Here is a 13,463-nt window from a genome sequence, read left to right as displayed (position 1 = left end):
CTGAAAATATCGTGTGATGCTCTTTTTACACTGCACCACGGCATGGACTGGACGTTCCAAGTACAGTACTTAGAGAAATTACCATAACATTTGGCCTGTAATTTCCCTAAGTACGGTACTTGGAGCTACCATCAGGAACAATAGGGAATTACTGCCCGCTGCCGCTGCCCGCCACACCCCAGGGTGAAGGTAAAATCTTCGTATAAGACGCACCGGAGTATAAGCCGCGGGGCATGAAGCATCGAAAAAAAGTCGCGGCTTATAGTCCAGAATTTATGGTAGTTGTGAGTAATTCCTTAACTACTGTAATCAACTTCACCACTTCTACTTTCTCACGTGTGTAACCTTTTCAACTTTTCCTTGTCCTGTATTTCACCTGCTCTAGAAAATCCCCATTCCCCCACTCACAGACATAAACTGTCTGTCTCTCTATTTTTGTAAACACCAGTGGTATGTAAAGTGTTGCTGGGTCTCATTAACTTGTGTCTGCGTTGACCTTTTAATCTGAGCCTGAGGTGGAGGCTCAGCTCTGCATTCAGTGGGGGTCACAAACCTATACTAAATACACTGTAGAAGATTTTGTTTGTTTTCGTTTTAAATCTCTTATATACTTTGTGAGAGCATGTGAAAGTGAGATAAGTTCGTAGCTAGAGTATGCTCATTTAATGAGCATATCTCCAAAACTCAACAAGTTGAGTTAGTTGAGAAATTCTGTGTTGTTTTCTACATTCAACATTTTCTCTAAAAGAGTATAAGTTTTTATTCCTTTAAACTATGTGAAAATGTATTGATTTATTTGATATATCTTTAATATATGTTAACATTATTTTATAATTTGTGGAGTGATATGAAAAGATACCAAGAAATCCCAAACAATAATTTTGTCCATGATTTTATCTACTGGTCAGATAACTGCAATTTCTGTATTTAGGTAAATGTTTGCATATTTAATTAATTAATCCTTCATTCACATATTCAACCATTAGGGTTGAACCTAACTTTAAAATTGGTTTATAAGTCTTTAATTTTTACAATTAATCAGTTGTTATGACTATAATATTGTTTAAAATGGAAACACATTATTGGAAGAAGACAGGCCCGGAAATATTGTACCATTCGTATAATTAGCATCTACATTTAAAGGTTTTGTTGCAGAATCTAAACTTCCCACAGTTTGATAAAGACCCCAATTTCCCATTGAAAATACAAGGGGTAGACCTGAGTCTGTTTTTCAGCTTTAACTGCTGCTTAGTTTCCTGCCATACAGCTCATTAGACAAGATGTGTCCATGTTCCCTTTTATACAAGCTGCCTGGTTGACATGTTAATCCTAGCCTCAGGCAAAGGGGTTGGCAGGCATCCACAGGCTGAGGTTACACAGAGGTCATCCTTTTACTTTCCCTTTAGCTCATGAATGTTGATTTTGTTTTGGATTTTGCATCTTTAAAATTATATTTGTGTGTGTGTGTGTGTGTGTGTGTGTATTGCAAAGAAGCAAAATTACTTACAAATATTTTCCTGTGTGACCTTCTTTTGTGCAAAAGAATCGAGATTTAAACTTGGTTTATAATCTATAAATTAAATACAGATTATATTTATGTTCTATGACCTTCCTCAGTAATTTTCAAAGCTTATTGCATTAACACTGGTATCATTAAAAAGGGCACTACAGAAATTTAAACACCTGTGAAACAAGACATTTGGTTCACTCAGTGTAAAGACTTAGTGTCAGCTTCCTGTTTAAAATTATGGTATTGTTTGTATGAATATCCACAGCTGAAGACCCCTCTACTCTGATATGTGTGTGTTCTCTGCTCACCAACTGGCTCCATGCAAAGTCCTAATTTCTGCCCTGTAATCAATAAAAGTATCCAAAAATTTCAGAACTTAAACTGACCTTCTCAGGGCTTTCACTTTTCTCACCTCCTTACCACCAGTCTCTGATGACACACTCATAGTGACTGGGACAATAGTCACATCTTTCATCACTACTTATTTATAGTAGACAATACAAGTCAATGGAACAATAGTATCTTACAGAAGAGACCTAAAAGTTGTTGAAGAAAGTTCAGAGAGAGATTTCTAGAATTTCAGCACACCGCCCTGACTTATTGTTAAACTGTTATGGTGAAACCAGGGAGTTTTACCATTCAGCAAACATGAAGTGGTCACACAGGGATGATGATTTATCTGACACCATTCCTTAAGGAAATAACACACTCAGTTATTGTTTTAATGACTATATGCTGCCACCCATCTTACTTTAGATTTGAATCTGTATTTGCTGAAGACAGAAAGGGTGGTATTCCCTTCTGTGGTTTTCCCAACTTCAGAGAAGTCGCATAAATCATAAAATAAATTTATTTATATCAGTTACCAATAATAACTGTTGCCAAAGGTTATTATTGATCCCTCCACTTGGCTTGGCAGGACACACACTACATACCATTCAAACACTAGACCTGGTTAGGCATCCATGCTCATCTGAGGCCAAGCAAGAGAGCTCTGCTACAGCGGAACCCTCAGATTGCCACTTATTCAATCTTGCTAACATGGTAGATATTCAGCCTTTTAACTTTAACATCACTTGCACATTTTTTTCTCACTCATGGGAACTTGCAAATGACAAATCAGCACTCAAGCATTGGCGAGACGCATTCCATGGTGATATCCAGATGGCTAACTAAATATCTTTCTGACTAGCTGAAAACATAATAATTCTCAATGTGTCAATACTTTTCTATTATGATTGCATGACTTAGTCAAAATATATCAGATTATATGAGACATGATCCTAAATGCTTGCTGAACTGAGTGGACAAATATATATGAGAGTCACCTGGGTTGGGTGGATGTTAAGAAAAGGTTCTGAAATTATACGCCTTCAAATTTGCAACTGTTTCTCCTTGGAAAAACATGTATGTTCATGATTTGATGGATACTAAATATTAAACCTAAAGCCTTAAATCTGTGCAAAAACCATAAAATCAACGACCCTTCTACCAGGAACCACACACCAAGAGGATCTTTGGTTGGTCACTGGAGCTGCACCAGCAACTGCAGTTTGTCACATATTTTACTCCAACTTTTCAAGATGGGAATCTTACACTGCATTATACCTCACTTTCTATATAAAAATACACAGCGACAGAATAGGGAGACAGATCAGACACGTGACTGAGCCACCAGTAGATGTTACAGAACCAAATTGACACCTGCATATTATGTATTTATACTGCTGCATATTACTTGACTACAGCAACTTGTTTGCCTACTGGCCTAACCATTCTACCCATGGCTCAGGTTCACTACAGTGACACTGTCCTCTAAGCTAAATGCGATGGAAGAGTGGGACCAGTTGAGGTCTAGTTTGAGTGATTGAAGTGCTTTTCCATACTGTCACTATCAGATTGTATTACTCCTCCCCAGAATCAACTAGAAGAAAAAAAATGCAGCGTGTGCTCTGGTGCCTCATCCTTATTTGTTTTAGTCATTCATTTTGGTCTTTATTTAAATTGTCATGTATGACGATGTTATTTTTTTTTCAATAAACGCAGTTGTTTTTTTTAAGAAATTAGTCCTCTGACTACCTGTACATAGTCCTGTTATTACAATATTGGTGAACAATGAATATAGACAGGGTCTATATTCACTCCTGCACGAAAGTTCTAAAATTGGCCTCAAAGTCCTCCATTGGGTGGGCCGCCGATTCATATTGTAATAAGTTAGGTTCTGGTAACTGTTTTGAATAATGAAGAGTATCAAGTAAGATGCGACACTCTATGTGCCTGATAATGGCTCATCACTTAGCTCCAGGTGAGAATAATGGCATTGTTGCAAAGCCTCTCTCCCTCTCTCAGTCAGCTGAATAATGCTATTATCACTAAGCTGTTCTTTCACTGGGCTTTCAACAGGACCCAAACACCCAGCTGTTTCACCCTATGGCATTAGCATACACTGTGTGTGGGTGGGGGTGTGGTGGGTCATCTCCATCAGGTTTAGCAGGGGTCATAGGGAGGTCATGTTAAATGTTCTTTTTATCACTCAACACTCATCATGTAGCAGCAGAACTCCCTCCCTTTCCCTTATTCTATCTGAAGCTCCCACTCGTGTCTTTTCTATGTCTGAGTGACACATTGAACCAGGATAAATAATAAATAAAGTGTTTACAGTCACATTATCTGAGCCTGCACCTGACCCATGTTTAGTATGGCTTCTCTTCACTATGATGCACAAGACATGATGGAAGCTTTCTGTAAACACTGCTGTATGACAGTGCAGCCATAGTGTTATTGCAGGATTATACAGTATAAAGACGGAAATGTTGCCTTGCTTTTCCTTGCATCAATCATTTTTATTGCTGGTCTTTGGACAGTTTGCAGGATTTTTCTTCTTTTGGATGTAAAGTTTTTCCAATGCACTTGGGAGGTGTGGCTGGGCCTGTACACTGAAACCTTCAAGGTTGTTTGGCCAGTCCACTGATAGTGACATGGAAATGATCTATTCTGTCATTTTATTGAATTTAGTTGTTAATCTCTCGTAAATCACAATAATATGCTCTAAATTATACTACACATGTTGTCACATAACAATAAACACATTACACATGAAGTTATTCCATGCATTGCCTCACCTACTGTGAACCACAATACATTCATCTGATCTCCTCAAGATGAACTTCCTCTAAATTTGACTTTCAGTTCTCACAAGCTTGATAATCATCCTAACTTCAACTGAATGGAAATGTTCATAAAATTGTCAACAATCAACTTTAACATCAAATCTGAACTTGAAAACCTAAAAAAAAATTCTTTCTCTTCATTAATGTACCTTGACAAAATCCACCAGTATTACTTGCCATCTGCCTAACTGTTCTCTTGAGTTTCCTTCAGCAAGGTACTGATGGGTGAATAATGATAGTTTTCTAATGTTTTTGTCTTTTTTTTCTCGTTTTCATGTCTGTATGCAGCTTTTGGACCTATTTATGGTGTGGGATTGGTCAACATACCTAGCTGATTATGGCCAACCAACCTCCAAATACCTGAGAGTGAACCCCGCCACAGCCCTGGCTCTTCTAGAGAAGTGAGTGCATCCCTTCCAGTCCATACACACTCTCTGCCAGGGACATGTCACCATGAAGGTTTTATAGCATTGAAAATACACACTTCTGCGGGGTTGGGGTGGGTAAACACAGAATTGGCTAAGTTGGTAGACTGTAGTTAAATGTGTTGACTGACAAAGTTAAAAGCGGGGAATTGGACTAGAAATTCTCTTCATTCTACACCGTTTTTAAATATTGGATGACTATTGTTGTGTTACCTGAAAGTTATTGTTTGCATTTGTTTTGCAGCAGTAGCCAATTAAAAGGCACATGAACATATCTGCAAATAATGCCTTGATGCTGGATGCTGTTGTGACATTGTTCATTAACACCATGACTTGTTGCTGTTGTAGTTGTTTACTTTCCAGTGCTGCTTATAACAGATATTCCCATGAACCTACATTTCTGTCATGTCCTTAATTGTAATATCACCATTATGTTTAAAAAAAAAATTAATTGTTTTTAGGGGTGTCATCTCATTTTTCCAAGTAATATTCCTGAACATCTTTTCTCTGGCAACAGTAATCATATTATTTATTGTGAGGAGCACAATTCATTTCTTCTAAGTCTTCTGTTCTCACTTATCTTTCTGCTGCTGGTCAGAGTCTACAGAGGGTAGGTGCAGCTTCTTTACTTTGCTTTGCTCTATGCAAACAATGTTATATGTGTCAAATGCGCAGTAGTGTAATTTTAATGTGGTTCTTCCTGGTCTGCAGTCTCTTTAGCTTGTCACACATTAGTAGGATTTGTACTATTGTTAAAGGGACAATCTATGAACCGGATACATGAGCGTTTAATGTATGTACGCACAATAAGTCTCCATCAGCTTTTGAGTGACTTCCTCCATGAATCTTTCCCCACTTTCATAGCCATTGACCTAGTTTCTAGGGAATGATTGGCTTAACCTGAAAAGCTTGTTGAAATAATTTTTATGGTTAAACTGCCCCAAGAGCTCCATTGGGATGGCCTGACTAGTATGTTGATCAAAGATCTCAGGCGAGATCTAGTAAGGAAAAAAAGTCTCCTTTGCTAAACTGCAAAATAAACAGATTTGAGCCAAGCTGTAACAGAGACTTTTAGCATCTGTCGATAGTTCTCAGCATGTGTTAGACTCATAAGGAAACTTGTTGACTGAACCCGTACTTAAGAGGTAAAAGTGCAAGTGTAAGTTTATTTATAGCCTGTTATGCACAGAGGTCAGAGGTCTTAACAAAGATAACGAAAGAAGAGACTTTAAAAATTAAATATGAAAAAAAGAAATAAACTTATTTGAACCTGCCGGCTCCAACAGGTTGACCTATTCTGGTGTTGTGGGGATTGAAAAAGGGACCGCTTTAGACTGCTGCTATAGAGATACCCATCCCACCTGTGATTGGGTATGCAATTTCTATGGACAGTATTTCAAGGACTATCTCTTTATATCAAATGTAAAAAAGCCACTGAAGCTTTCTCAAGTAGATAGGTCTTATTGTCCAGTCTGAGAATATTTGTCTGCTGCTTCGTTGTCAGACATAATAATCTGAAAAGCTGTGAGTGACCTTATTGGTAACCATGTTTCTCTCTCTCTCTCTCTCTCTCTCTCTCTCTCGCTCTCTCTCGCTCTCTCTCTCTCTGTCTCTGTTTCTGTCTCTGTCTGTCTGTCTGTCTCAAGAATGAAGGACACCAGTAAGAAGAACAACATCTTCTCTCAGTTCAGGAAGAATGACAGAGACAAACAGAAGCTGATAGAGACTGTGGTGAAACAGCTGAGGAGCCTGGTCAATGGCATGTCCTCTTAAATGCACACGTGTCACCCACTGATAGAATAAAACATGCATGCAGTCACATGCACACATAAAATTGCCAAGATTCGTTCAGACCTACAACATTTTCACACATCTCATGATGTGACAACCCACAGGAGAGTGAATAATAACATGAACTTAAAAGAAACCACACACAAATGGAACAGATACACAGATTATATCAGCTTTACACATCATGTAAATTCACAGCTTAACAGACATTAGGTATGAAGGGAACTTACTCCGATTGAGTACAATACACACACACACAAAATCCTTCCCTCACCTTACTGTAATACCTGATAAAACATTCAGTGTAAATAACATACATCCTAAACAGTTTACTGGAATGAACAGTAACATGTTTGTAAAGTATTTTTAATTGCTATGATGATAAGACAAACTATGTTTTGTATATTTATGAGAGTGCAATGATTGTAGCTGCAGAGGTATTGGGAAACGTAAGTGCTGGGACAATGTTGTCTAACTCTTCGTTAACTTGTGCACATGGCCTGGACCTGCAGGTGAATGGGTGAAACCATTTCCTGTTGCCTCTTTAGAGACTCACATAAGATGTTGATCGCAACAAGTAATGTTCCAAAATGTGTCTGTTGTGGACGAAGTTTGAATGCATCATCTTACATTTCATCCTGATGAATAACAAAGTAATTGGTTCATTAAATCATTAGTCATAGATTTAATGAAGGCAGAATACATTGGGTTTTACTAATTCAACTATCATTCTCAGTCCGGTACCCTTTTAAATATGTCACGTTAAAATTAACATACAACTGCAAGCAGTGATAAGGAGACCAAGTAGATCTTTGTGGTAGTGACCATGGAAACATGATCTGATCATGTTAAAACAGTGGCTGTGCAGATAGCAAGTTTTATGTCAATTGATGTAAAACTATATTTTGTCTTTATACAGTGCTCCCCAGTGGTCAAATGACACACTGACATCCTCAGGAAGGCCTCCTGAGGTTGTTGTCATCACATCAAGGCTAACTTTCTGTGTGGTTAGAGTGGTCAAATCTCAGTGCGTCTTGAGTGTGTTTACACACCTGGAGATCAGATCACTCAGGGTACCTTAATACCAGATAGAAACAGGGATCTGGATTTAAAAAATGTCTCTGCTTCCATTTAATCTTAACTGTTTTCAGACTCCCAAAGCATTATGGCTATGGAAATAAAGCCTGTGGGAGTTACGATAAAGACCAAATTGTACTCATTGTCCCAGTACTTTGAACTGTTGATACTGTTTATGTTTGTGCAGAAATTCAATGTTGAGGAAGTGACAGGTGGATGGATGGGTGGATGGATGGATGGATGGAAGTTCAGATGAATGGATGATGACGTCTTGAGAGACTGATGTTCATGAAAGAAGTGAAGATTTCTCAAACTCTGTGGTGACTTTGCTTGCTGTTTCTTTTTAATGTTGCCCCAGGTTTGAAATTCAAACCACCCCCAAGATGCCTCACAATGACTCAACATTTAGGAGGTCAGTGTGTCTTTGAAAACCACACATGCCTGACAAACTGATACTAGTCGTATCTTTCAAATTTGGTCATTCTCCAAATTATATTTTGTAATCTGTATCATCTGAATGTTAAATTGGAGTGTGAAAACCTGTAAAACCGAAGCTTGGAACCCCTATGAAGGTTGCACAGTAAATACCTATCAGTGAATGCTTTTTGAAGATTTCAAAAGGAGATCACAGGCTACAGAAGCCAGATCTGAGTGGTACTGTTTGCATCATCTGGTGGACAGCAGAGCGAGGTGATAACACCTGGATTATACCTGAAATCTTTATATCTTCTCTGCACATTATAATGTAAGAAGAAAGGTTGACATCTGCCCTGTAAATAGTTAGGTCCAATTCATGTGAACCTGTTGAACTTCATAACAATTAATAAAGAAATCATGTACAAGACACAAATCTGTGGAGACATCAGAAGGGTTACTGCAAGGCTATTGGATTGGATTCAACTGCCTGGATGGGTACTGAAATCTAAATCTGCTCTAAGGAGCTAAGTTTGTGTTGTCAAAGTGCACATTGCTTGAGACAGTTCAAGTATAGGGTTTGCATGCAGTAACACAATAAGCAGCCGTTGGCATGGTCACTCCCCCCTTAATGACACATCTACTAGCACAAATGAAAAGTTTGCCTGAAAAGATTTCTACCAAAAAGGCTTGGCTGTGGCTAGAGTTGTGGACTCCAGATGTTTAAGATTGAGGTGATCTTTTTCAGTTTTGTGTCACCATTTTTTTAGGTTTAGGCAACAAACCTCCTTGGATAGGTTTAAATAACCAAACCTCTTGCTTAAGTTTACACAACTTAATTCCTTGGTTATGTTTCGACAACAAAACTCCTTGTTGGGTTGAGCAGAACGTCATATTCTGGATCAAAATAGAACGACAATCTCAACCTCGTATATTAAAGGCTTTCTGGATGACCGTCTGATAGAAAGATTCCCTTGCAGAACTCCTTCCTAGCAAAGTTGTGTTGTATTGCTGATGCAATTTTCCATTCATCTGGGAAAAACACAGAAGTTAATAATGAGCTAAATAAACTTGCCTAGTAACAAAGCTGTTAAATTGCCTGCACAATAAATTCAATAGTTTAGGCAAAACTTACAGGAAATGTTACATCTGAGAGCATAAGAACATTATTTTAATGAAACCTGTAATCAATCCATTGGTTTTACTAACTTGTACAAAGACTGCATTGTATGAATCTGATCAGGCAAACCAATTCTACATGTCAGGTAGCTGATGCTGCATTTACATTATGTAAACTTTGAACAGCACTGGTGTTTAAGCTCCATCATCTCTTTGCCAGTGGTCACAAGATGTAGAGAAGGGCAGAGCCAGGCAATTAATCTAGAAATGACATGACTCCCTAACTAACCAATCAAATCAGCATTGTACTCTATATTCTACTCAGTAAGAGGTGAACTATATGGATGCAGAATCTTGTGCTTTTGTTTCTAATGAGATACAATTTCCTTAATCTTTACAGAGGTATATCTGACAATGAGTCATTGATAGAATATCATTTAAAATCTCTATGCAACTTTGAAAATGACAGTGCTGAAAATATGTTAATAGATCACCTCTTCCTGCTGTCTCAAGTGGCCAATTGAAACACCGCAGATGAGCCCTTCTGTATGTGAAGTTAAATTAGATCCTATCCAGCAGTTTTCCCTCCAAGACTCTCAAGGGACCACTACAATGTGCAAGATAAGGGATGTTTTACTAATACAGTAGTTAGCCCTAGTTCTAGCTGGCTTTCTCTCGATCTGATTGTTTTAAGTCAAACTATATCTATTTTTTGTGTCTGTATATACTCAAGGTTCAACATGAAAGCTATTTAATCGTCAGTCACATGCTGCCCAAAAGTTATGGGCACCCACAAGTGTTTTAGCCTTTTACAGTTTAAGTAGCTACACTATTGCTAGATGCAGAGAGCAGGCTTAGTAGTAGACAAAGTGACTGCAAAAGGTGAACATTCATTTAGAGTTTGCATAGACAGTGAACATGGTAGACATTTGGAATGTTTGTACTCTTACATATACACACATTACATGATGACTTTTCTGTTATGCAAACACAAAGTTGGCTGTAATGGTTAGTATCAAAATGTATAAAGCAGTATTGCTGTATCATTGTTAATCATTTAATATCAGAAGGATGCCAGCTTCCTTGACACATGATACTCGCTTTGCACCTCATAGTTGTCCACCAAGAGATTTATGCTTTGTTTTCACTGAACCGGTATGTCCCCTTTGTATAAGAACGCTACCAACTCAGCCTGGCGAATCTGCATCGTGTAATCTAATCCCATTAAATCCAATGTAAATGCAAAGGTTGCTGATGCGATGAGGGTCCTCTGTTTCTGAGACAGATCTCATGTTAAGATGTGGCCTTTAAAATCATAGACTTGTTTGACCCCTTTTTGTTGGTGAGCACAGTGGAGATACGTAAAAAGGTGACATCAGTGCATGCCTTTCCTCTCCCCCTGTAAATTATATCAGTTGTAGAATTTAAGACATTGTATACTTGCAAAGGTAAAAGCAGTTTTGTCTTATAATCCATTCAAGCTGCTTAATTTGCAAGAAATCAATCCCCAAGTCAGGGATTGTGTTGTTAATAGTAATTATATATACTTATAATATTTAAAAATTGAAAAACTTGCATTCTAAATTCTTTATTTTTGTTCCTCAGGGTGAAATGAAGCTTTAGAATCCCATTATACACATATAACCACAAAGCACAGCAATAATGAATTGGTTCCTTTAAAGCCTCGCTGGCAGGTTGATGCTTAAACCTGCTGATGACCAACATTTTATAATGAGACTTTCTATTCTCTTTGTTTTGTCTGTGCTCTCCTTTCAGCAGGCATTTTGCACTGTTAAAAAAGGCAGTTTTTTTCCTTTTGGATTTATTTTTTGCCTTTTTTGAATAGATGTTGGTAAATTCCACTGTTATATACTGCATATTTTGTACAGAAAATATAGCAGTTTTCTGCTTGAAACAAAATCGGGGGTTGACACTGTGATACACCTCCATTAAGACTGATTTTCTGTTTTGCGTACTTGGTGAAAACAGTTGAGTGCAGTGTGAGCTAAGTGATTTACTTTGGTACCTTCTCTCCACTCGTGTGCATGCTAAGTCGCATCATTTTTAAGCACCTGAACAAGATGCTGTTTTGTCTTTTCTTGTAGTACCACTTTTTCCCTCAAGAGGCAATAGTAAGGCACTGTACTGATAAGAGAGCAGCAGTGTGGGTCAGCAAAGTAAGGAAATTAATTTTTATCCACTTGTATCTTCAATTTCATTTTTTCATGCCTCACTTCCCCATACAGACATCTGATGTTGGTAGTTTCATGTAACAAATGCTACTGTTCAGGTGCTTGCATCTTAAATTTTGATTAGGAGAAACTTGACAAAAACACACACACAATTTCAGCAACTGTCTTCTGCTATAATGGTACTTGAGGTCTTACTAAGCACTGCATAAAAGCATTTTTATTTTCCAAACATTTGCTCATGTTAACATTTCAATTCAAGAAAAAAAAGTTGATAGTTTTCTTGCCTTCCATAGAAGTGGAGAGTGGGTACATTTAACATCCAAATGAATTCTTGCTTTAACCTTTGTCATTGTTCTCCGTGAGTCTCCCTGACTGAGCTGTTTTCCTACGTTTCTTGTTTTTATTTTGTGTGCTGTAATAAAAGTTCAATGAACATCTGCTTGTTTGGTTCAGCAGCTCATCTGAAAAATTCTAAGACAGAAGGAGTTTCCATTCCAGCTCTTCTTGCTTTTAGGAAAGGAAGCATTCACTGAATGACTCTTGGAGCCTGTTTTCTACTCTTAGAATGGTGCTTATTAGTGTTAATGCAGTGGTAGTATGTGAACTTATGTGGACATATACTGTATATGTATATGCAAACAATAATTTTAGAAGGAAACTGGCCATCTTCCCTCTAAAATTTGGATTCCTGAAACTATGGCTGAGTAAAGATGTGGACTGTACCAGACAATGCACTTGATATTTTGTAAATGGATGTTTTTGGGGAGTTTGACTATTCCTTAGCCATCAGTACCTTTTAGCTTCAATATAAATATGCATTGCTGGCTCTTTCTTCATTCCAGAGTCACAAAGCATTGATGCAGGAGGGGGAAAAAACACTTTTGTCTGCTTAGGACACATATTTATGTGTACTTGAATGGCAAAATACAGTTTTTCGGTGAAGTATTGCGTTTATATTGAGCAAGGCTTGTACAAGATTATAAATCTTGATAATTTTTTATGTGAACCAAAATGCTGAGCTGTTGCTTTGATGCCCTGATGGCATCGTAGTACTTCCTCCAGCCACAACATTGTCCCAGGTCTCCCAAGGAGCAGGTCACAGAGCTCCCATGGACAACATTTTACACTTTATGGACCACCCATAAGATTAACATTGTAGGCATATGTCACTATTTTATTATCATTGTCATAGTTCCTGTGCTGGAAAGTCAAACACTTTGAATCAGCTATGTTGTGTGTAAAATGCTCTATAAATAAACAGAGCTGTCATATTTAACACTATTGAAAGCTTTCCAGAGGCAAAATAAACAGCATATACATGACCGTTTTACTGGCCAAGTATATGTACACACACAAGGAATTTGACTCAGTTTTCCTTTGCACCCTAGGTATAGAATAGTCACAGCTACAAGCTCAACGACCTGAACAAACATTGAAAACTACTCTGTACTGATCAAGATGTGTTTTAAGAGCAGAGAACAAGATGGAGCAGAGAGAAAAAAGAAGGATAAATTAAGGACGTCACTAGTAGCTTGACTTGCACTTTAAAGATAATTATTTGTGGTACATCATTTTAAAAATGTACAAAGTTGCGTAGTAAAGGAGAAAAAAATTGGCTTTTGTTTCTTTTATTTATATAATGCTTTTCTGAGTGCCTAAAGCCTTCTTAGATAATCATTAAAGAACAAAACAAAGTCAACTTTAATAAAGCAAAAAAGGAAAATCTAAATCTAAAAAGATCAACCGAAGCAAATGTGTGGGGAGG

The 13,463-nt window shown here is 37.7% G+C and overlaps 1 protein-coding gene across 7 annotated transcripts in view; it reads left to right on the top strand.

Annotated features, from left to right (window-relative positions):
* exoc6 (exocyst complex component 6) overlaps positions 1-12,962 on the top strand; it is a 54,112-nt gene extending 41,150 nt beyond the window's left edge. For 2 of the 7 annotated variants that reach the window (XM_086194791.1, XM_086194789.1), the window contains 2 exons: positions 4,969-5,081; positions 6,752-12,962. In XM_086194791.1, the coding sequence (XP_086050917.1) occupies positions 4,969-5,081; positions 6,752-6,878 (240 nt within the window). In that variant the 3' untranslated portion in view covers positions 6,879-12,962. The remainder of the gene's footprint in view (positions 1-4,968; positions 5,082-6,751) is intronic. The other 5 variants (XM_086194792.1, XM_086194793.1, XM_086194790.1 and 2 more) reach the window with 4 other exon arrangements.
* The last annotated feature ends 501 nt before the right edge of the window (positions 12,963-13,463 follow it).

Source organism: Aulostomus chinensis, chromosome 23 (assembly GCF_037954235.1).
Source record: "Aulostomus chinensis isolate RoL2024-O1b breed Wild chromosome 23, RoL_Achi_v1.0, whole genome shotgun sequence".
Taxonomy (NCBI): domain Eukaryota; kingdom Metazoa; phylum Chordata; class Actinopteri; order Syngnathiformes; family Aulostomidae; genus Aulostomus; species Aulostomus chinensis.
This window is presented reverse-complemented; position numbering and strand designations above follow the sequence as displayed.